Source organism: Homalodisca vitripennis, chromosome X (genome assembly GCF_021130785.1).
Source record: "Homalodisca vitripennis isolate AUS2020 chromosome X, UT_GWSS_2.1, whole genome shotgun sequence".
NCBI lineage: Eukaryota > Metazoa > Arthropoda > Insecta > Hemiptera > Cicadellidae > Homalodisca > Homalodisca vitripennis.
Window position 1 is genome coordinate 43,764,294 of NC_060215.1, and position 26,167 is coordinate 43,790,460.

The window sequence follows — 26,167 nt, forward strand, 5'->3', positions numbered from 1 at the left end:
CTCTATATATGAAATTTTATTTGATTGTATTACCTTCCTTAGTTTTAATATTTTTCAAACCTGTTATTTTGTTTTAAATAACCACAATCTTATAAAATCGCCGGAATATCGTACATTATTTTTATAGCTTACATAGATATATTAGATAGGCATATCTATTTTACACAAAGAGAACTTTGTTACTGTTTTAGTTATAATATGGATAAGAACCCCAGAGACATAGAGAGCTCAATTACAAAGTCACTGTTAAAATACAGGTCTAAATAAAGCTATGTAATCTTTTAAGAGCCAGAAACAATAAATAAAGAGCATGATAAGTAAAACACAACTGTAGGAGCCAAAATAAAGCTATTCTAAATCTTACTAAATTGCAAAACAAACATATCACTGTAGAAAAACAAAGCTGATACCCATTAGGTGTAGACAGCAAAACAATGAAAGACATCTAGATTGTGGTGTCTAGCAACAACACGCTCACGCTATCTGACGGCGAGAGAGACAATCATGCTTGAATTAACGACCTAAAACTAGGGCACGTCAGATCGGGAAGACAACGAATGGACGGACAAGGCTTAAAGATCCTTTCGTTGTACAGTCCGTGCAAAGAAGTCTGTGTGTTTGTACCAGTGCCACTAATAGAAAATGCTTAGCAATTCTAGTAGTAGAACATGCGTGAAGAAGACAGACAAAATTCGGCTAACAGCTAGTTCCACACAATGAATAATTCCAGATGTGATTTCAACTTTTTTCAGTTTCCCCCAATAACTCACAATAACTTTTTAATCTATTGTAGGCATTCTGAAAAGTTAAATCTTACATCTTAAAATGAAAAACTCAGTTTCTAAGCAATTAAGCCAAGCACAAGACTGTCAAATTTTTTGAAATAAGTGATGAATAGGCATCTTATAATATTGTTGACATCATAGACTACCATTTTACAATAAACAATTACGGCTCGCTTTAAAATCTTAACAATGTATAAAACTTCTTTCTTTAATGAAGATTTCACTTGTTCTAATATATTAAGATGGGGGTTTATATGACCTTAAACTCCTAGTATCGTTTTATATACATATACTACCCGTGGCTTCGCACAACTTCCTGCTGAATATCAGGGACGTCATAGACATGTCCTTTTTAAATAGCATACCTAGAACACTCAAGTCCTTTTTACATTTGATTAAAGTTTATAACACTTTAAATTACATACGCGATTGAATCTTTTTTTTCTTTTTTATAATTTCGCAGCCCAAACATGCTATTAAAATGAAATGAAATGAAAAATGTCTTTATTAGAAGTGAAGTTAGGACTACCTCCTAACCCTAACCCCCCCCCTAACCCTACCTAATTGAGATAGTATTATTCAGGTAATAACACTTGTATTAACCGAGTTGGTAGATGTTCCCAGTGTTCTGACCACAGAGTTGGTGGTGTTGGTACAGAATCATCCCCGCTTTATCCGTAGTAACTTAAATATTTCAGGAAATTTCGAGTAAATCTGCTGTATGTGGGCAACATTGTACATAAGCATAACCAATCAATTTTTGACCTCTACATTCGTTTGCCCTGATGAAATCCTTTCTTTGGTGCTAAATGGGCAGCTGTGGAAATTTCAAATATGCCTAATCTGTTGTCAGGCCCGTAATCAGACCGGATTTTTCGGACAATTTTACCGGGGCCCGGGCTCTTAGGGGGCCGTCACACCTACGAGATGACAGAGAGCCCGTTAAACCTGAGTACGGCCCTGTCTGTTGTAATTGTGTAGGAATTAATTAATTTCTGATACCACTAAAATTTTATTTTTCCGCCATTTGTGTCAGTTGATACGGTTTAGCAGTTTTCTGGGAAATAAGGGGAAAGGGGAGCCTAAAACTGGATGGTTTAAGATCATGCAACAGTAATACGTACAAATACGTATGACCAAGCCGTACGAAGGAGAAGGGGAAACAACCGGGACAACCGACCCGGGGGACTACTGTTTCAGGCTGGAGCAGGAAGCGTGGTAACACGGCCACAGTCTACGCTTGCTTACTTTCGTGATGATGAGCATATGTGCGCGAAAATGATATTCTTATTAATACGTATAGATTCTTCAGGTTAAATAACTACGGTGACGGTAATTTACCTTTTTATATTTATGTTGGGGGGCACCGAGGCTACGACTCCACATTCTATAGGAACGTCCCTGCCACGACGTGATTGAATATGGAGCCGAATTACCAAATAGTTGAGATAAGTAACCTCACACGAGTATCGGTCCTGGATATTAACTCAAAGTTAATTAATAATTTGAATTAAGCTGAGTATATCAATATGGAGGTGGTAAAACTAGCTTATTCTAGGGACCGTTATTTCAAGTGCATTAGTTATAGACTCAGTTCTGCCAAATGAAATTTATAACTGTTTTTGAAGTGCAGCTGCAGATCATTAAGTTTGAAGATAAATCAATCACATGGATAGGACGTGTTTAGTGTTTCACTCCCCTTCCAGCTCCAATAATAAGTGGAGGCAAAATACATTTTTAAGATAAAGGTATAAATTTGATGAATTAGTAAAATTTGGTTTTTGTAGCTTTTCAAGCAAGGAAAAAACACTCAATATAGTTTGCAAAATGATGGTATATCTTAGAATATTGACATATACCTTCTTTTTTCAAGTGAAGCACAATTAAAATAAGTTGATCAAAATGTAATCAAACATAGTTCCTCTTTCCATTCAAATTGAACAATAGTTTTTAAGATAAGAAATAATTACCTAGATACCCGCCTAATCATTGTTACTGTCAATATACAAAATTAAGATTCTAGTAATATAATTCCTTTATTTCTTAATACTGTAATACAAATAGTTTGTCAAAAGCTGTGTATTTAATATAAATAAATGCCTACTAATTATTGAACTCATTGGAAATTTAAATAACTTCTGATTGCAAAACCTCAATCAGAATCTTAATAAGGGAGAGGAATCTGTCTTAACTCTAATTAGGATTTACTCCACCAAACCTGTAATAAATAATTTCATTTTGTAACAGATTGTGTTTATTTGGTTAAGCATAGCAGTGCGATAAATAATTTTAAAACGTTGCCCAACAATCCAATAATAACTTTTAGTATTAACTGAGGATGTTAGGAACAATTCAAAATTGTGTAACGTATGTTACTATCAAAAAGACAATACAAAGTACTATCATAAATGTAATTATCACTTGGGAAATAAAAACGTATATGAATTGTAACAAATAATTCATATAGGCTATGCCATCTAAAATCCAAAACATAACAATGGTCTCAGACAAGATGAAATGTTAAAAATGAGGATCATGTGTTTTACAATTAAAAATTTGTATATATTGCCTCATATTTGATTTTGATATGGCAAAACATAACCATGTATTATTTATATAATCTAAAAGAATTTTCTAAAATTGTTTGAAATTGCCTGTTGACACGTATACGATAAGCAATTCATAACTGTGGAAGATTTGATACTGCATTGTAGGAATTGTCACCACAAATTGTATTTTTATTCAACATAAACATGTGATATTTATAAAAAAAAACTCTAAAATTCCAAAATTGCATTCTTAAAACTTTTAAAGGACAAAACATTCAAAATTGCAAGACACACAGTTCAAAAGGAAGCGAGCAAAATTCTGAAACGGATCTGTCTAATGTCCGTCGTAAATTTCGCGAAACGGTAAATATGCAAAAAGTTGAAACCCAAGTTCACGTCAGTAATTTCGTTCGGCCCGATATACGTAATTTCTACTTAGTATCATACTATAATTGAGATATTTACGATTTTCTTATTAGAGTTCCTTGTTAAAAAAATTGTATTATAAACTGATTCCATAGCCGGGCGTATTATGACATCGCTTTACATTGTAAACAAAGTCTAAAATAACGTAATAATAATAACGATACTCGGCCAGCAAGCTCTCGGCTGTTTCCGTCAATCTTCGTAATCGTTCGGGAGGCGAGACTCTTCCTCTCAGCTGGCAAGCGCTTTGTTAGTGCTAGGCTAGTCGCAAGCTAGACACTCCGCTCTCAGTACTGAGTCTGGTTAGTGCTGCTACCTGTTGCTCGTTTTCTTCTGCAGTTCTACCAACTTACTAACATATAGGTGTCGTCATCCAACTAATGGAGGGAATGAAAAGAGGTTAAACTATTTAACCTTTGTGTTGGTGGAACTGATTTTTGACGTAGCGCGCAGCTGATTTTAGAATCAAGAGCAACAGAAGATCAGAACAGCGCAAGCGTTGCGTTGGTTCGGTGGCGAGGCAGTGAGTTGCTTGGAAACGTTTCGGTGTGAGTGTCTGTGAAGTGTTGTGAAGATTCTTGTTGCAGTTCATTTAGTATTTATGACGTATTCAAAATTATTTGTAATTTAACTATACGCAAGAGTTTGTCCCGCCAACTATGTGTTTAATGATTGTTGAAGCTAATTTAATGTGTACCAAGTTTTTCCAGTTCTTTTAACAATTTAGTTTCTGAAAATTACCCCGGGTGTTTTAAGGTTAGTTAATGTTTATTTTCAACAATGGGGTTTTCCACGAATCTACAAAGTCGCGGCGGGCATGAAGCGCTCCTTGGAAGGCAAGATGCTGAATTGCGGTTGTTGGAGACAATGCGGAGGTGTTTATTAACCAAATTGAGGTGCGATCGAGATTATTCTTCTGCGTTATGTGCTGTTACTGCTCAGGGTCAGAAGGTTGAAAGAGGCGATGAGAACAATTATTTAACCGGCAGTTTGGTCGCTCAAGCTTGGAAAGGTGTGTTAGAGGAACTGGAAAATGTTGCAAAACTATTGAAAATAAACGCTGATATAGTCGAGAAGGAGACTCTTGAGAAGTTAAATACTTTGTACATCGAAAAAAAGAAAGCCAGGAAAACTTACCAGGATGAACACACCAGAATTTCTCTTCAGATGTCTAATGTAAGTCATTTCCTTTCATAACTTAATTTTAAGTATGGTAACTAAAAACCATGGTATTAAATTTTAAAACGTTAGGATTAAGTTAGTAATATAATAAACGAGGTAGTAATATAAAAAGACATCTTAGATCTTAATACTAAAAGTATAAAGGAGAAAATGTCATATAACTAAATGAAATAGTAATTATTTATATTTTTAAGTGATATGCCTATTATTTGGAGCTTTAGGCCAGTTCTTCTCCTTCTTAGTGTCACTAGAAACTGACGACTTGAGCCAGATAACAATTTTATTGAAGTTAATTTTAATGAATTCGAGTCACTTTATAATATAAACCATTTTTTTAACAATGAGAAAATCATTAGTACATAGCGAAGTACACACTTATTTAAAGAATATAAATCACATTTAATTTCACTTTTCTTGCTGCCTTTGACGAAAATTGATTAATAACGTCGTCAAAGTTCATGTTAAATAATGTGCATCTGTGGTCAAATTACATAAATAGTTTATAACTAAAAAGTAATTGCAGATAAATTAACTGAGTTATGATAATAGTAATTTTTAAAATCTAAGTTTGTAGCCCCATTGGGTCTGCAGTCTGTTGGCTAGGATAGTGAACCCATTCGTCAATCTGCTACTACCTAGAATATACATTAAGACGTACAAGCCCTACCTATTAACTTTTTGGCCAGCATAATTCCTTTGTGTACAGGGAGCTTCTGATATTTTGGAAGTTATTTTATGTTTATATTTTTCCATGAAAAATCTTATCGCTTTGTAGTAATATTTGACAAAGTTTATATTTTGTATGTCTATGTTTATACATTGCCACATGTCAGCTGCATCTTTGCGCAGGCATCAGCACCTCGGCAATAAACACACAATCTATTGCTAATTTTTGTATACTTTGTGCTTTACATCATTATACATAAATTCATCCTGCATAAGAATGTTAGTAGTTATTAAATACAAATGTACAAATATAATATATTATATTTTACAAATGAAAGTCACATATAGATGGATGCCCTTTTTATAATTTACAAAATGTAATGAAAATAAGTGAGGAAGATGCGATTTTCTTAAAATCTAACCATTTTTCTGAACCTCATTCCTGAAATTCCTTAAAATAGTTTGTATTCTATTCTCTGTTCACTTATTTGTGTTATTGAGTGGTTTCCGAAGTGTGGGCAAAGTATTAGGTAAATAAGTAAACTTAAGTTTTATATGTAAGGTAACAGTGAGCTGTTTTTGAACATACTAACTATGAGCGCATGAAGATACATCTAGACAACGTTAAAATATGTAGGTGAAATTTCATTGCAACAAGTTAACAAATTCTTGGCCTTCGATTAGTCCTAGCTTTATTAAGCTCCTATGCCACTACCAGTGCTAGCTCAATGTTATTGTGAAACTGTGGTATGCTTTTATTTCGTGCCTGTTAGTTACAAAAAGTAATGGGTAAGATATACCCATATGGGGAGACTTTTCTCTATCACACCCTTACCTCACTTTGAAGCTATTAGAACTTTTGTACCTGAGTTTGAAAATTATTTTAGCTTTGGTGGTCTCAAATAGAATGAGGAGGGATTGTGCTGTTTTTTATCATGTTATTTTTTTAGTCAGAAGTGTTCAGTCCTAAATCTGCCCATAACTATAGATAAAAAAATGTATACTCCACCTAGGCCAACTAGTCACTAAATATTAAATTAGTAAAATTTCTATAAATATGAATTAAACTTTAATAATTAATTACATATTTTATATATAATTCTATAAACACCCAATAATAATACCAACTTGATTAAATTTTCCTTGCTTATAACCCAATACACTATTACATAAATGCATGAATGGATTTTTAATATTTATGTGTGTTGTTGGAAATAAAAACAGAATAATGAAGAGAGACTGAATTGGCAGCAAAGTTAGTGTAGCATTTCCTTGGTGTGACTCTAATGCTTTCATGACAGCAATGAGTGCTGTTTAGCAAAGCAGTTAATTTTGTCACTGTATGCTTGACATTGTGGCATACAGTCTGAGAATTGCAAGCAAAGCCTTTGTATGCTGGATGTAGCCTTCTATAAATTTTGTGTAGGATCAAATTAGGGTAAAATATTTCCTACTTAAATAGTTTTAGTGCAGTAAACTATTTTGATGATATATAAAGAAACTAAAGGATTTAAAGGATGAAATTAAAACAAAATGATTCAAAGCTAAAGGTTAACTTATTAACTTCTAAAAATACAAATTCACAAGTTTTGTAATAACTACTGTAAAAATAAATATGCTACAAAATGTATGTATTTTCTACAGTAAAACCGCATTCAATAACGCTCCTATATTGCTAAACTTAGAAATACTGTATCACAAATTTTACCTCTACAATGTTTTGATATGAAATGTAGCTTGAAAAGTGTATTTAGTTAATGTTCAAGACTTAACTAAGGAGAGAATCATTAATATTTACGCATAAATCACATTATTTAAGGACACACACTTTGTGTGTTTTGTTCATTAGGCAGTCATCTCCTCCCATCATTTCAAAATTAAATAAATTAACAAGCATGTCAGGTACATCAAAACTAGGATAGTATTACTTAATTTTCTGATCGGAATCACCCCACTTTGTTTTATTAACCAATTAAAAGTTTCTTAAGGAGGCACAGTTAATAATGGGAGAAATTTTGAGCTAATGAAGTGTTACTACTCATTATTATAGTTTATTACTTTTTACAGATTGCTATTATCTTTTTACAACTTAGTTACCTAGTCTTAGTGTATTCTATAACAAACTTCCAAAGTGTTTTAGTTAGCAGAATGTACCTCTAGAAAACTTAATTAGGCGTCTAGTGAAGAAAGGTTTTATTGGCACAATGAGACATTGCAAAAATATTTCTCATTGTTTAGATTTGTTTAATTACCAGATTATTAGTAAACCACTGGTAGATGCACATGGTCTTTGCTATCATTCTTCCACATTACATCCACATTTTTTGATTGTCCTATTGAGTTTTAGAAACTCCCCCTCCCCCTGCAGTGAGTAAAAACAGTGTGTGTATGAATTATCAGCCCATTCGATTTTTTTTACTTTAATTATTCAGTTAAAGTTGGTTTTTTAGTCTACATACTTGTTAAAATTTATCTTTTGAATATATTTAAATATTATTTAAATTTAAAAGTGTTTGTTATAAAGTCAGTATATATAATGTGTTATACAAAGTCACATTGTTTCTTCATATTGAATATGTAATGTTATAAAAACACTTTTAAATTTTATGTATACAAATTACTATTTTCGGTGTTCCCAGGGGTTATTATCATCAATATTTACTGGATGCATTGTTAATTTTAATTTTTTGGGAGTTTTTGTTTAAATAGATCAGATAGCCAGAATTATTGTAGTAGAATACATATAAAATTAAATCTTACTCATGAAATTTTAAAACAGAATGTGCATAATTAAATAACAAAACTCTTATCTCTTTTTGAAAATAAACGAAAAAAGGTTGTGCAGAATGCCATTTCTGTCTTTTTATAAGGGGCAATCTTCGTAAAAGAACAGGCATTCTTACAAGGGAGAATGGTCAGATGTCATAACCTGAAGATGACTACATATTAAAATATTGAGATATAACATGTAAAAAGTATTTGTTACTTACATGCAATCTTATGGAAAATTAAGTTTTCAGAACAAAATTAAATTGTCCCATTGAACATGTTTTAATATTATTCTCATTTTTTTCAAATCAAACATATTTGTTGTATATCAAATTAATTAATTTTTAGTTTTTTAAACTTTGTACACTTTTTACCTTTATAGAATATTTTATAATTTTTGGTCATAAGATTGGTAAAACACAGGCTAAGTGATGTTTCATCTTAAAGCAACATTACATATTAATTAAAAATTAGGTAGGATACCATTACATATATTTTTTAATTATTCTGATTCTATATTTTTATATATGAAAGAGGCATTTAACAAACATCATGTAAAAATACAACAATTAATCATAACTCAGTACATACCTGTGCTTCACTAGTGTCAAATTTCTTTTAGTTATTAGCAATTGTATTAGGGGATTTATTTATTACCACTTCAAATTTTACAAGAGTCCACACAAACACAAGTTGGGATCTCATGTGACAGAAAAAGTGTTTAAATTCCTGTTCATTTAGTTACCAAAATCTTCAAATCGCCTTCTGTCAAGAGAAGTAGAATTTGTATGGATGTAAAAAAGGTTTGGTGTGTTGATGTTGAGTATTTTTGCTGTGCCAGATGAGCTGGAATAATGCAGGAACGAATGCTGGAGTTGTTAAACTTTGTTCAGGTGTTCCCTGAGTTGTTCTGTTGTTGTCAAAAACAATGTGAGAAAACTGGCTTAACAGGATCCATATACCTTATTGTGTTTATTACTGATTGTGATAATATTATTCTTACACCATTCTTATATTTCATGTATGGTCCAATGTAAGGTGGCTGAAGGGACTTTGATACACCCTTGGTTGGTTATGCCTTGAACCCATAGATTAGAATAGACTTTGTTATTGTTCTGCATAATCCAGAGCAACTGTTGTTCTCATCGTGTTATCCTTGTTGGCAGAACAACGCCTACTATCACAATCAATACCAAAACGAGAGTATATGTTCAGTTCTTTAAGATGTGAGCAATGTTATCAGCCTTTGATCACCATTATCCCCAAACAATTCTCCTTAGGATAAAACCTAGCTACATGTGAATTGCGTCTCCTCAGTTGTCAAATTAGGATATAGGGAATTCCAGAGTTAACAGAAAAACTTATCTATAAGATGATCTTTTCTCCGACGAGCGAAGTTGTCAACTACTAGATGTTTAAAAGCTGCTATTCTAATGTTCCAGTCAAGTTCACTTGTCTTGTTGAAAATACTTGTATCCCGGAAAAGATAACGTCAATGAAGTTGTAATTTGACAACTTAGTAGTTTCTTTCATGCTCTAAGTGTACAATAAAGCATTATTTAAGAAATTAATCGTTGAAGCGGTTTCAAGGCAATTCCTTAAACGTAATAATCGTGATATTCCCGATTTATGTCAACTTCCTACCTACAATTTTCAATCAAAACATCATGATAAAACTTAATTCCATTTTCATTAGCTAACGATTGTTGTTAACCGACTCCAATCATTTTCTGGTGTATTAAAATGATGGATATAAGACTTTATTTTATTATAGAAGTCTCGAAGTGAAGTGCACATTTTCATTGTGTAAGCACACAACCTAGTTTTTCTTAAAACGATGGAGGAATATCCCCTAAGAAAGCAATCAGCCACACTAGCAGTGGCAAAGTATCTAAGTAGGCTACAGTTGCAGTCCCAATTCATTATACAAACCTTTGCACTACAATTCGACATTTGCTCCTAAGTATTTTAAGAATACACCATCAAAAGATTTTAAAAGTCTGAAAACCCTCCAAAAGTATATCTCTATCCGATGCATTTTTCTCACTTAAAGTCCCTATTGATTATAACCAAATTTACACAGCTACCCTGAGTTTTAAATTTTTTCACGTTTGTAATAGTATTCAATCGAACCTTTATTATTAGAGAATCATTGTTGTCTAAATTTGAGTTGAGCTCATTGAATGTATTATTGTCACGTCTTCTCAGTCAATTTGACGACCTGTGCAGCGTTTGTGGCGGATGTGGTGGAGGCCGGAAGCGGATACAAATGAATCATCACCTGATCGATATATTTTATCCTATTATAGACATAAACAATATAAGAACATGTTTTTTATGTTATCGTCTTTAAACCATTGGTTTAAAATAATATTTTAAAATAAATATGAGATTAGTTCAAAGTTTAAGAATGTGTAGTCGCTCTAGATCTAAGAGAATCCTAAAAGCTTAAGTTATGATATTATATTGGCACGTCTTTCTCGCCAATTTGACGGCCAATGCAGTGTTTGTGCCGGATGTGGCGATAGGCCGGAAGTGGAGACAAACGAATCAACAGCTGATCGACTGAAATATCTCGCGGCTGGCCCGGTTCCAGTAGCACAGTAGCCATCCCGCACTTATTGGCTCATCCCGAGCTCTACATCTACAATACTCTCGGAACTGTACCATGGTGATTTCTTGACAATCTATCACTAGAACGTAAACAAGCTTATTAGCCAAACCGCATTATTGGCTCATCCCGAGCTCTACACCTACAATACTCTGGGAAGTGTACCATGGTGATCTCTTGACATCTATCACTAGGACGTAAACAAACACAGTAGCCATCCCGCACTTATTGGCTCATCCCGAGCTCTACATCTACAATACCCTCGGAACTGTACCATGGTGATCTCTTGACGATCTATCACTAGAACGTAAACAAGCTTATTAGCCAAACCGCATTATTGGCTCATCCCGAGCTCTACATCTACAATACTCTGGGAAGTGTACCATGGTGATCTCTTGACAATCTATCACTAGAATGTAAACAAGCTTATTAGCCAAACCGCATTATTGGCTCATCCCGAGCTCTACACCTACAATACTCTGGGAAGTGTACCATGGTGATCTCTTGACATCTATCACTAGGACGTAAACAAACACAGTAGCCATCCCGCACTTATTGGCTCATCCCGAGCTCTACATCTACAATACCCTCGGAACTGTACCATGGTGATCTCTTGACGATCTATCACTAGAACGTAAACAAGCTTATTAGCCAAAACCGCATTATTGGCTCATCCCGAGCTCTACATCTACAATGCTCTCGGAACTGTGCCGTGGTGATCTCTTGACAATCTATCACTAGGACGTAAACAAGCACAGTAACCATCCCGCACTTATTGGCTCATCCCGAGCGCTAGTATTTACAGTACTCTCGGAACTGTACCATGGTGATCTCTTGACAATCTATCACTAGGACGTAAACAAGCACAGTAGCCATCCCGCATACATTGGCTCATCCCGAGCTCTACATCTACAATACTCTCGGAACTGTACCATGGTGATCTCTTGACAATCTATCACTAGGACGTAAACAAGCACAGTAGCCATCCCGCATACATTGGCTCATCCCGAGCTCTACATCTACAATACTTTTGGAACTGTACCATGGTGATCTCTTGACAATCTATCACTAGGACACGTAAACAAGCACAGTAGCCATCCCGCATACATTGGCTCATCCCGAGCTCTACATCTACAATACCCTCGGAACTGTACCATGGTGATCTCTTGACGATCTATCACTAGAACGTAAACAAGCTTATTAGCCAAACCGCATTATTGGCTCATCCCGAGCTCTACATCTACAATACTCTCGGAACTGTACCATGGTGATCTCTTGACAATCTATCACTAGGACATAAACAAGCACAGTAGCCATCCCGCACTTATTGGCTCATCCCAAGCTCTACATCTACAATACTCTGGGAACTGTACCATGGTGATCTCTTGACAATCTATCACTAGGACGTAAACAAGCACAGTAGCCATCCCGCACTTATTGGCTCATCCCGAGCTCTACACCTACAATACTCTGGGAACTGTACCATGGTGATCTCTTGACAATCTATCACTAGGACGTAAACAAGCACAGTAGCCATCCCGCACACATTGGCTCATCCCGAGCTCTACACCTACAATACTCTGGGAAGTGTACCATGGTGATCTCTTGACATCTATCACTAGGACGTAAACAAACACAGTAGCCATCCCGCACTTATTGGCTCATCCCGAGCTCTAGCATTTACAGTACTCTCGTAATTGTACTGTTGTCTTCTTTGAAAATCTCTAACGAGGACGTAAACAACCAAACGAAATGTTCTTCCATCGTTGCGATTCCAGGCAGGAGGTGTAGTAGGGTTGCACGACGCTGGTCCTTTTCTGGTTTAAAGAATTTTAACTACTGGATTTACATACAAGTCTTTTTACATAGTAATATTTACTCTTGTTTGGCTTTCTGCAATACCTAATTAATTAATAATTAACCTTCTAAACCATAAAAATATAATACATGCTTTTATGATAAATTGTAGTGCGTCATAAATTATTATTTGTGGAAACATGAACTTGGAAAGTAATAGCCGTAATTGTTTACAGCATTTTTCACGAAGTGTCTGAAAAAAAACTATTCATAAAATTTGTGTGAGGTATTGTCTTGTAGATTCTGGGTTGGCCAATGCCTCTACATTGTTACCTCATTGACAATATCATGCTGGTATTGCGACGTTGTTGCTGAATGTAGAATATTTCCCCGTTTCTTCCATTACGACTTTTGACAAGTTCCCAAGGTACGTGAACACGACATGTGAATAATGCCGAGCGGGACGTGACGTGGCCTGGCCGTGCCTGGAGATGACTTACAATGTTGTGGGGCAGCCTCCGTCCGTAACCCGTAGACCGGCGGCCACTGACCCGACCCTGCCTCTCTGCCACTGCCACTGTCCTCTCGCTGTGTCAGTGTGGAGCTCTAGCAGTTCCGGGCAGCACGTCCACTACACCGCGCTTCGGACACGGTTCAAAACAGTAGTGTTGTGTATAATCTGTTGTATAACATGTTGATCGCTCTCTACAAGTGTGTACTGAGCTCGCAAACAAGACAATGGCAGTGTGGGATCGCATCAGGTCTTGTGCAAATAAACAATCACAAACAGTTACTAGTAACAGTGATGTTATATTAACAGTTTTGTAGTGTGAAGGTGGGTCCCCCACTCATTCCTACACTCCACCGTTCTTGTAACTGGCCTGTAACGTCCGGCTAATCGTGCCGCATAGCAAGGTTGAACTGTAAAAGTGTGTGATTACCCAGTGAACGTCATACAATTGTTAGGTACCTGGTATACTTCTCAAATTGGTTAACTCGCACTAGATGATGAGTTAAAGGAGCACCCTCATCTGCTGCAAAAAGAAAGAAAGACAGAAAGAAAGAAAATATTTATTTCCCAAAAATAAAACATAGTTAATACATAATAAACAATAACAGATATGTATACAATAAAGTCCTTGACCTGCCAGGGTGTCGACCAGAAAAAATATGCTATAAGATTTACACTAAGATAATTGAAGCTCACAAAATTAAAATATTAATATTTACATAGACATCAATATAATCTAAAAGTTTAACTTAACTGTTTTCCTAGAATGTACTAAAATTAAAATAAAAACTAAAAAAAACACGTTTTGGTTAACTAACATACTTAAAATACTCTCCCCCCCAGCTCTAAATAATTCATCTTTTTTATATTTTGGGAAATATAATATACCTCTAAAGGCAAGCCTGTGCAGAGGTACATCTTCTACATTGACAAAATATTATAAGTCGAGCATAATAATTAAATAAATAATATAGTAGCTTACTCATTATATAATTAATAGACTACAAATAATGATAGGAAAATATTCTTTTTAGGTGCTGATCATATGTCCCTAATTTTGGCCGTAAAAGTTTAAATGTGTCAAGAAAAAAACTAAAAAAGAAAAAAAAAATGACTTTGTCTGTCTGTAGGTTTTCGTGATTTGAGCAGCGTTTTGTGTGTGTGTGAGTGTGTGTCGGTTTATGTGTTGGTATGGAAAAGAACCGAACATTTCCACGGCAGCATATAAAATGTTCTCTGCATAGCCTTACTACTGTATAACCCCGGTCTCTGTTAAAACACTGTTGTATACTCGGATAGGTTATGTCTTAAGACCTGTAAAACACCCGACAAGAAGATGTTTATAGATTTTGGCATCCATGTAACTTGCGACTGTCCACAAACTTATTCAAAAAAGTTCAACCTGGAGTCCATCTCTTGATCCTACAGGTTCTAAACCCCCTCCCCCCTCCACCCCAAAAACATAAACACCACAGAACAAAATATAGACACAGGTGTATTTTTTTTTTCTTTCAGTATAATTAAATTCTACAGGTTTCAGTAAAAAGGCAGGTTTCAGGTATGCATATAAATTGACCACAGTAGGATTACCACCGTAAGTATGTAACTTGAAGTCATAGATGAGGGTACATTTCAAGTCACTTCAAACTACAATGAAATACGGACTGTGAACAATCTGAGACGGAGTAGCGAATTTCCCGGGTAGTCTTTAAGATCGCCATTGATTTTACACCTGTATGCCATCACTACCGATGGCAATTGGCTAAAGATATGTCTTGAATCTGTAAAGATTGTTTCCAGGTTTGTAAAAGCGAAGATGGCTTTGACAATGCCAGAGATTTTTTCGATTGATATTGTTGTGCACGATTCACTTCCTTGATATCAGAACTTTGTTATATAATCTGTTATATAACACTGTTTATAATCGCCACAGTTTCGGTATTTGTAAAGTATTCTGTCAGCAGCGTATAATTCAGCTGTCAGTCGAAAGAAGGTTCTAGAAAACATTATATTTTGATGCATGTACAACAGCATTATCGGTATATATCTCCAAAAATACATTTACTTATATTTAGGTTCTTTAGCTTTTGCTCTAAATAAATTAGTTTAAATTTACTTTTTGTTTCGTTTGACTGATGCTATTGCATTAGCGATCTCTGTATTGATAACGTTTATTTGAAGTTGGAATCAGAGATGGATACATATGTTGGAAAGAAACTAACAGGGGAAATCTTATAGTACAATTTTTACAGAGTCGTAAGTGTCTTTGTGTTTATTGTGTGTTGTGAAATCAAAGAACCCAAAAAGTGGTCTGGCGCCCGTGTTTTTGTTTTCAGGGAGTGTGCGTTGTTTGAATGCACCAGCTCCGAACGTCTGCAGAGACGTTTTGAAATTAGAAAGTCGGAGGGGTTTCTTAGAAGTGGTGAAAACAAAAGTGGTGGAGTGAGTCATTTTCAGGCGGTGACGCATACAGGATAGTATAGACGAAGTGGGTCAATTCGAATGTTGTATTTTTACTGGGCAGAAGTTTTATAAACTTTAGTGTATTGTGACCGATTTATAGAATCCTATTTGGGTATGACCTGTATTTGTATATGTAGCTTCAGAATCTCGATTAGGATTCAGGCAATAATCTTGAATAATCTTCAAATTACGTGGATAATTTTTTATAAATACTTTAGCCCTTGTCAAAATTTTATCTGCAAACCACATCAGTTAAATTTTAGCATGGCATCACCAGGCAGTAATATATGAAGAGAACTTCTTTCTGGCGAATTAAAACGTGACCATTCGTAAAATGGTGGTGGCGCTGTGGACCGTCGTTCTAAAGATGGTATCTTTTATACGTTATCGTGGGTAAGGTGGTTATCGCAAGATAAACAAGTCGCTGCTGCTTGGATAGGGGACCGCTGAGCGATCCTGTCCTTGTAAGCGACCCGCCTGCACGGGCATTGATGGTGGTTTGGAAGTCACCTTTAAACCGTTCGTCCCCAAGTCACGTGTCAGAGAGTGATTCTTGCTCCATACTTCACCTGGTGAAATAAGACATTCTTTATCCTTTTATCGCACTGGTCATAAGATACGGGTGGTTATGGTGACTACAAATACCTGTCAGTCGTAACGCTCCTTGAAACAAAAGGTTGTGTCATTTAGTGGCAGTGATTGCGGATCGAGTGAAGTGCACACTTACGAGTAAGCCCGAAGGTCTGTGAGAAAGTGATGAGTCGTCTGCCATTGATATATCGAGTCGTGAGAAGTGCAATGACTAGCATGTTGCCATGCCGCGCCGATCAGAGGCGGCCAAATACCGAGGTAACCCGTCATCGAGTCTGGCCCTGTGTTGTTAAGTGCTACCTCGATGTGACTGTGCGTCTTCTCTACGTGTTCATCCTTTCATCTTTCACTCCACTCTTAGATCTCGGTCTCTTGGGCTCGGTTTGACCAAATACCGAGGTAACCCGTCATCGAGTCTGGCCCTGTGTTGTGAAGTGCTACCTCGATGTGACTGTGCGTCTTCTCTTCGTGTTCATCCTTTCATCTTTCACTCCACTCTTAGATCTCGGTCTCTTGGGCTCGGTTTGACCAAATACCGAGGTAACCCGTCATCGAGTCTGGCCCTGTGTTGTGAAGTGCTACCTCGATGTGACTGTGCGTCTTCTCTTCGTGTTCATCCTTTCATGTTTCACTCCACTCTTAGATCTCGGTCTCCTTGATGGGACTGTGCGTATTCTGTTCGTGTTCATTCTTTCATGTTTCACTCCACTCTTAGATCTCGGTCTCCTTGATGGGACTGTGCGTATTCTGTTCGTGTTCATTCTTTCATGTTTCACTCCACTCTTAGATCTCGGTCTCTTGGGCTCGGTTTGACCAAATACCGAGGTAACCCGTCATCGAGTCTGGCCCTGTGTTGTGAAGTGCTACCTCGATGTGACTGTGCGTCTTCTCTTCGTGTTCATCCTTTCATCTTTCACTCCACTCTTAGATCTCGGTCTCTTGGGCTCGGTTTGACCAAATACCGAGGTAACCCGTCATCGAGTCTGGCCCTGTGTTGTGAAGTGCTACCTCGATGTGACTGTGCGTCTTCTCTTCGTGTTCATCCTTTCATGTTTCACTCCACTCTTAGATCTCGGTCTCCTTGATGGGACTGTGCGTATTCTGCTCGTGTTCATTCTTTCATGTTTCACTCCACTCTTAGGTCTCGGTCTCCTTGATGGGACTGTGCGTATTCTGTTCGTGTTCATTCTTTCATGTTTCACTCCACTCTTAGATCTCGGTCTCCTTGATGGGACTGTGCGTATTCTGCTCGTGTTCATTCTTTCATGTTTCACTCCACTCTTAGATCTCGGTCTCCTTGATGGGACTGTGCGTATTCTGTTCGTGTTCATTCTTTCATGTTTCACTCCACTCTTAGATCTCGGTCTCCTTGATGGGACTGTGCGTATTCTGCTCGTGTTCATTCTTTCATGTTTCACTCCACTCTTAGATCTCGGTCTCCTTGATGGGACTGTGCGTATTCTGTTCGTGTTCATTCTTTCATGTTTCACTCCACTCTTAGATCTAGGTCTCCTTGATGGGACTGTGCGTATTCTGCTCGTGTTCATTCTTTCATGTTTCACTCCACTCTTAGATCTCGGTCTCCTTGATGGGACTGTGCGTATTCTGTTCGTGTTCATTCTTTCATGTTTCACTCCACTCTTAGATCTCGGTCTCCTTGATGGGACTGTGCGTATTCTGTTCGTGTTCATTCTTTCATGTTTCACTCCACTCTTAGATCTCGGTCTCCTTGATGGGACTGTGCGTATTCTGCTCGTGTTCATTCTTTCATGTTTCACTCCACTCTTAGATCTCGGTCTCCTTGATGGGACTGTGCGTATTCTGTTCGTGTTCATTCTTTCATGTTTCACTCCACTCTTAGATCTCGGTCTCCTTGATGGGACTGTGCGTATTCTGTTCGTGTTCATTCTTTCATGTTTCACTCCACTCTTAGATCTCGGTCTCCTTGATGGGACTGTGCGTATTCTGTTCGTGTTCATTCTTTCATGTTTCACTCCACTCTTAGATCTCGGTCTCCTTGATGGGACTGTGCGTATTCTGTTCGTGTTCATTCTTTCATGTTTCACTCCACTCTTAGATCTCGGTCTCATGGGCTCGGTTTAACCAAAGTATGTCGAGTGAGAACATGAAAACTGTATCTACCTTACATCTAAAAAGACGCTTAACTTGGCCACACCTTTTTCACGGTTTAAAGCCTCAGCATATGAAGAGAAGAGCAAGTAATTCCAATTATCATGGCTTTTATAAAACGTGATAAAACGCATTAAAATATAACAGGAAGTCCAACGCATAACATAAAATTCGATGAACATAAACTGTATAATGAGCCTTAGACTCAGTGTGTACTTAAGCAGGCCAAAACCAGTCACATACACGAATGTTTAGGTTTCATTCTTCCCAGGTTAAGTGGTGGAATGGCTAGAATGGCCACGTCTTCACGAACTTCGTTGTGCTCGCAAGAAACTCGCATGCATGGAGGAGAAAGTCTCGAGTAGAGGGTCTATCTTCCACATCAAAGGCATCGTGTCATTCGGAGACCTTTTGGTTCCCTAACATCACTTCAGGATTGAATTAGAGAGTATGTACCCGTGATAACCAAAAGACGGAATAGCTAAATCCTATCCGATAGCTTAACAGTTAGTATTGTGCACTTTTAACTGATACATGGTACCAGTCCATCTTCGATCAAACGCGGGATGCAGAAACTTTGCAAGGAAACTGAGACACTTAGGTTAGTAAACAGGTTTCAATATACCAACTGCATCCAGTTATTCTAGTCCTGGGCCAATATGGGGGGCCTCATATGATGTCTTCCATATGATCCATGTTGGTTGTAAATATATATTGGTAGGAAATGATTTAACTCTTTAACAGTGGTTTCTTATAACACATGCCATGTCTTTAAAGACCCAATTTCTAATCAATGGGAAACATTTAAAACGTATCATTTTTGCTAAAACTTATTTATTTTATTATTGGTTATATGTAAAACAACACATTGAATGTGGGGTATACATTATGAAAACTGCAAGTGATTGTGTAAAAATGAACTTTTGTCTTACATACATATTTCGAAGTGTGTGTTTTTTGGACGTAAATAAATAAATTCCGAGTTAAATCGATAAAAGACTTAACGAAGCCAGGCAGTTAATTAAAAGGGGTTCACCTTATATAGGGTGTCCTACGAGTAACATAATAAACCTCTCATGAAAATAAAGAAAAAGTTCATATAAACACTGTCTGGAAACGCGTTGTTAGCGAGCTACGGCTAGCGAAAGGTTTCACCCGATTTTCTAGGAAAGGATGGAAATGAAGCAAAACTGATGTTTTTATGGCGTGAAGATAGTTGTTACATTTATTTTGATTTATGTAAAATGATCTGAGAAATTGAATAAAATACGTCCCAGACCTGTAAGATCACCCATTTCTGAGATATCAGACAAAATATGCAAATTTCGGTCTCGATAAACATCCTTTATTTAGATTTCAAGTACATTAACTACATTAAATGGGTAATAAACACGCAAACTTTATGACCAAAACTTATAGATAATGTAATTCTGAAGAAAATTATGCAAAATAGGCCAATAATAAACAAACATAAAGTTTAAAAATTAATGTTTAATTAAATCAACAAATACGAAAAATAAGATAGAACATGCAATATATTTGTATTAAATGAACGTTCTTCGTAAAAATAAAACATTTAAGGATGTTTTTTCAGTCAAGCAAATAGTCACAAAACATTTACAGTGTAAAACATTATACGATGAGAAACAATATTTTAAAAATACAGCGCAAATTGAAATGCTTTTAGTTTATTGAAAATCGAGAGTTGGAAACACTGCTGCAACAATTCCCGAATTGTTACTATTGTATAGTTATTATTGTGCAGCTGTCCAACAATTCAGCTGTTGCAGCCTATCATCTTTGGTTTGTTCAGTGTATGTGTATTATATGTACTTTGTTCGTTTTTTTTAACGGCAAGATGTAATTTACTTAAATATTAGAGAGCACTTGCAGATAAGTTTTCCAGGAGATGGATTGGTCGAGGTGGACCAATTAATTGTCCTCCTAGGTCCCCTGATTTAAATATCTCTTGGATTATTACCCTTGGGGTTATTTAAAGCAGAACCAGTCAATTCCAAAGAATAATTATTGAACCGAATTTTAAACGCTTGTGAACTATTTAAGAACAACCGAGATGCTATGAGGTAAGCTACACGTGGTTTCGTCAAATGCACTAGATTGTGCATAAATTGTCAAGGATATTGTTTTGAACACCATTTATAAGGTAGGGAAATTGAAATAAAGGATTAGTAACTATCAGCAACTAATTTTTTGTACGAAGAACGTTCATTTTATAAACAGATATTGCATTTTCTGCCTTATTTTTCGAACGTGTGTATTTCATTAAGTATTATGTTATTAAACTTTGTGTTTTTTTATTAGGCTATTTTACATTATTCTCTTGGAATTAAATTCTCTGAAAGTTTTGCGTGTTTATTTGATCATTACATCATACCCATCATAACCTATTTAATGAAGTTAACGTACTTCAAATCTAATCAAAGCATGCTTTTTCGAGACCGAGGCCGCGTAGCTCGTCGCTAATTAAGCGGTAGTTTAATTTACACGAAGAATACAAGCAAAGTTGCGGCTATTTTTACAAAACCATTCGTAAATTATTGTGTCAAGCAATTATTTCTTTGTACAAATCAGGAAAATTTATGATATATAGTTTTATCTATGAGTAGAGTTGAGTGGAAGTGTGTGATAAGATATAGACAGAATTGAACAGATATGGAAGGCTATTCATGGAATTGAAGGACGATAACGATTTGAAAAGTTATCCGGACGTCACGAGTCGAGATGTGACAGTTTCCGATATAAATGCGTTCTGTGATCGTAGTTACATTTCTTCAAGTACATGTTTTGTGTATTTGAAGTGAAGTACGTTTTGTTTGTAAACTGTCAATGAAATACTGACATAAACAATGAGTACTGAACGAAAACAAAACATTGTCTACTCAAATTCAGGCTTTCATATCTACATTTTCAGGTGGACTATGACATATCCATCCTGACTACACTGTAACCTTACCACACAATGCTGAAACAGGGAATTGCAAAGTCACACACGCAGAATAGAGCAAAGGGCGAGAGTAAAGCTCCCAAAATATATCTGTATGATTTTTTGTTGGAATTTCTAAAGTTCACTTTTCAAAATTTCTAGTTTGTGTTTTGCCGTGGTCATGTGTTAAATTAGTTTTAACTGAAATGGCTCAACGAAGCTATGCCAATGAGAGGCAAATCCTGTGATGTAATCCTGCAGTTTATTGTTCATCCAAGAATGTCAGTTTTGTGTATAGAATTGTGAATTATGATGTAATAATTTGTTTTTGTAGCTTCTTTTTAAAATTATTCTGCAAGTATTCCCGTATCATATATTTCATATTTTAGCTCATTGAGGTAATTGATTATCCCCAGTTAGTATAAAAGTTAAGTGGGCACTTCCCGAAATTACAATTAAGCTAAAGGTACGAACGTCAACATTATAGGAACACGTTTTAATAACGCCCCTTACTTGCCTCAATCGAGTCAATTTTGATCGTACGTAATTTATAATTATTGACTCGGCCACTCAATTAATCGTGTCTTATCTATTGGTCTTCTTTCGTTCGAATTGTTTTATTGGGGATTGATGAAATATTTTATGCTTATAAATTCATTTAAAGTGTAATACTATATGCATAAACACATAGATTTATATAACCGCAGAAAAGTCGGAGGTTTACTAAAATGAATACGGTATAGTCAAATAAATCATCCATCATTGCACTTGAAATGTACTATAAAGCAGATGGAGCACTAGAAATCGTTTTAGATTCAGCGACTGCAGCGCCCAGAAAATACACTGTACTATACAATAGGCTACAGCGCCACATTCGTTTAAATGTATATCAAAAAAGAAAGTTCAGGTCGAGTGCAAAAACTAAATTTTTCGAGACTGGATGAAGCGATCAAGTAAGTATCCTTGTATCTAAATTAAAATCTAGATATTCATATTTTATGTAAAATCCATATGATGACTATGTCATGCATCCCATATTTGATAAGCCCGTTTGGTTATCCTTGAATGCTACCGTTTTAAAAGATGTACATTTGGTATACAAATCCCAAAATGCACAAGAATGTGTGGTATTTAATTTCAGATTCACTTGCGGAAAGCCAAGGAAACTTTGTTCGTGATATTGTCAACAATAGGCCTGTACTCTACGCGCACTGATATTTTTAGGCCAAACTAAACACCGCCGTTTGTAAACAAACTAGTGAGAGACTGAATTAGATACAACCGGACTCAAGACAGTCATTATTTCACTTACTGATGTGCCAACGCCTTGTGGACGAAAATGCTGTGAATATTTAGAGACAATGACGTGCGTGGATCGCATAAGATCGGACTACTGTAGTGATGTGCGTCGAGTCCTCTGGGGGCCTAACAATTGTCTGTAGTTGCGGGGGCCTAGACCACAGCTTCTATTCTGAGACCACCCCCCTCTACGGTCCTGCCTGTCTCTTCATTCCCTCCCTCGTTTCTTTCTCACTCGACTCTGTCAATATTATTTTGTTTTCAAGTTAGCCTTCGCGTTTTAGACCATCGAAATCGCCCACGTTTCTGGACAAGGCGTTGTTGTCTGGCTTGGATCACTCGAAGAATGTAAAATTATTCTGATACGATGTAAAGCAGTGACGGACGGTACATGTAAGCGAGTTATCGGTATAGTTTAATACAGATTTTGTCGATCACGTATCTTCTTTACGCAGCAGATTATATGATGTACTACAATTTCAATGTTAAATAAAAATATGTAAACCTGAAAATATCACAGGTTTAATCATTGTTATAAAAGGGGGCGAACAGGTATTGTATTTAAAGCTTAAGTGTTTCAATATAGCCAAAAATTACGCTATAGTGCGTATTATTCTTTTTATTTTCATCTTAATTCCAACAACCTGTTCGGTTAACAAACCCTCCCAATACCAAAGTAATCGTGAGGATTATTAATAACTTTTCAGGAATACAGTTTCGCATAGTTAGAGTTTCATGTATTATTAATTATAAGAAGTGCTAACTCTGATAACCGTTCATCGTATTCACTGTACGATTGTATTTTTACAATAAAGCAACAGTATTACTCTTCTTGGCTATTTCGAATTTTTTCAGAAATATGTCTGCACTGTCAGGAATATTTGTACCATTGTTTTATCTGTCTTTATATTACTATCATGTTTCTGAATTTAACACGTACAGTACACGAGTGTTTTACTGTCCTGAATAGACATTGCATGAACGGACAACCTGCCTTGTAAAATTCTTAACTGTTGTGGGGAAATGTGTTACTGAACAAGTAATTAAGATTATGTAATAGGTTTTTAGTTGACCAATGTCGCCACAGCCCGTTCGGGTTCCCTTCTTTGAGGACGTAAAAGGTAGAGTAGAATATATTTTTATCACCCCTCGTGGAATTATAGCATTTCATCAAACAGCCATTCTGGGAAATCTCGCGATAAGTTTTAAGAAAATGTTCCAAAGATAAGTATATTAATGTTTTATAATGTAGATGCAATACATCAACGCAAATTCTCAAAACATATATCTGACAGATAAGAGTATCATGTGTTATTTAATATCATACGTGTTAATTCTGGAAACCATGCCTATATTCACTGTAAGAACATCTATATATCATTCCAATAAAGCAACAGTACTACTCTTCTTGGCTCTTTCAGATTTGTCAGGAATATGTAGGCATGTCAGGAATAGTCAAACATTGTTCGTGTTCTGTTTAGTACGACTTTTTGGGGGGTTAAAATTCCCCAAAACATTGTTCTTGTTCTGTTTAGTACGACTTTTTGGGGGGTTAAAATTCCCCAAAACATTGTTCTTGTTCTGTTTAGTACGACTTTTTGGGGGGTTAAAATCCCCCAAAATATGTTGGTTATCCACTTTTACTCCCGCATTGTAACCATCAAATGAAAGACATTCAGTCATCTAAAAAGTAGGTCAATGCTGCTAAACCACCTTTTGTCCCTTTTTATCACATCTGATAAACGTACAACGAATACAAACGTACGTGTATCTGAATACAACGCCGCTCACAAATGTATTTTATCTTAACGTGATAATTAATATGTATTAATAATAAAATGGTTGTGTTTGAATCAACATGTGTAATTTTAAATTGTGATTCAAGAGTATTTCATTCCTTTATGACAAGTTTCGATAATGATTTTAGCGCTTTGTTGTAAGTGCTTTAGTTCATAGAATTTCTCGTGCTTGAGGTCAGAGAGTGGAGTGATGTTAGCTAGACATACTAATTTAGAAATAATCACTTGTTGAGATAGCCGAAGTACTGAAGACTGCCGCTTATAAAGTGTCACCTTTGCACTGACAAGTTGGTAACGCTTAAACTCTTTCAACACTTACAAGGCTGTTGTTACGATTCCAATTCGCCGCACCGACAATGAGGTGTGGAATATTTCCCGGTAATAGTTCTTTCATAGAATAATACATGCACGACAGCGCAAGTGGCTGATTTCCTCACAGAGTAGCGAATTGATTTTACATGATGACTGTGTCCCATTCAATATTGCGTTCTGTTTGGGTGGTGGGGGGTGAGGGGGGATTCCTTGGGAGAAAAGCGATCTCTGTATTCACTGAATAGACCTGTTTCAAATTTTTCCATTGTCAGTATATTGTGTAAAACAAAACGTAGACGAATATTTAACAACTAAGGTTTGTGTGCGTTTGCGCATTTTTGTAGAGTAACATTGTTTTAAATTACTTTAGATTGCAGTAGACCGGTGGAGGTTGGTGTTTTGGGATCTAGGATCTAGAACCTTCCCCTCCAATTGGACTGATAAAACTAGACCAAAAAAGCGATTGAATATCCGAAGAATTTATTATGTACCAAGAACATAATTACAACCTTTGTTATTATTACCTTACAAAACATTACACATTAAAAGACTTAGAAGGGTGTACCTAAACCCCCTCCTGATCCAAAATGTTATCTACGATACTCTAATATTGTTGAGTAGATTGCTAAGTATTTATCAATACATTAAATATGACTCACACGGTTGACCAGAATACTTATAACCCTGAAGTTGAACTGGTAGTTGGTTTACTGCCAGTCTATACATGTGCGTTTCAACACCACAACGCACCTAGCTCTATACAGAACTACCGTATATTCAGTGGTAAAGCAGGGCTTGTTGGTGTCCATATTGAGTTTCCCATAAGAACGATTCAAACCAACCAACCATATTTTATTCGTTATGATTTGTTAGTCTGATGTTGATGTGATGACCCATTTAAATTTCTATTTACAAACGTTCTGATAATGTTTTTGTTATTGGTTAGAACAATAGGGTTTCCGTTAAAGTCCAGTCCGATTTATTTCAATAAATCGGGGAATAACTGCACATCATTTAACCCTCCAAGTGCTGGTTAGAACTGCCTTAAGTGCTGGGCATTTTTCAGTATGTTTGCAAGCGTTTTAGAAAGTTTTTTTTTATATACTGTTACCTTAATGTAAATACTACATATTATATATCATTATTTTCAGGAAAGATCACAGAATATGATAATAATACTTATATGACTTACCTTTACATGGTAAAATATTGCTGAATGTAAATCTTGACAAAAAAAAAAAAAAAGTTTTTATTTTTTCACTTTGAGCTTAGATATCATTTCACCAAAGTTATGAAAATAAAAATCCAAGATATACAAGTTGTAGGTAATTTA

At 36.0% G+C, this 26,167-nt stretch overlaps 1 protein-coding gene across 6 annotated transcripts in view; it reads left to right on the forward strand.

Moving 5' to 3' along the window:
- Positions 1-4,035: 4,035 nt before the first annotated feature.
- The window catches only part of LOC124368975 (tyrosine-protein kinase Fer), a 109,703-nt gene continuing 87,571 nt past the window's right edge, over positions 4,036-26,167 (forward strand). For 2 of the 6 annotated variants that reach the window (XM_046826557.1, XM_046826560.1), the window contains exon 1: positions 4,036-4,936. In XM_046826557.1, coding sequence (XP_046682513.1) covers positions 4,541-4,936 — 396 coding nt within the window. In that variant the 5' untranslated portion in view covers positions 4,036-4,540. The remainder of the gene's footprint in view (positions 4,937-26,167) is intronic. The other 4 variants (XM_046826562.1, XM_046826558.1, XM_046826559.1 and 1 more) reach the window with 3 other exon arrangements.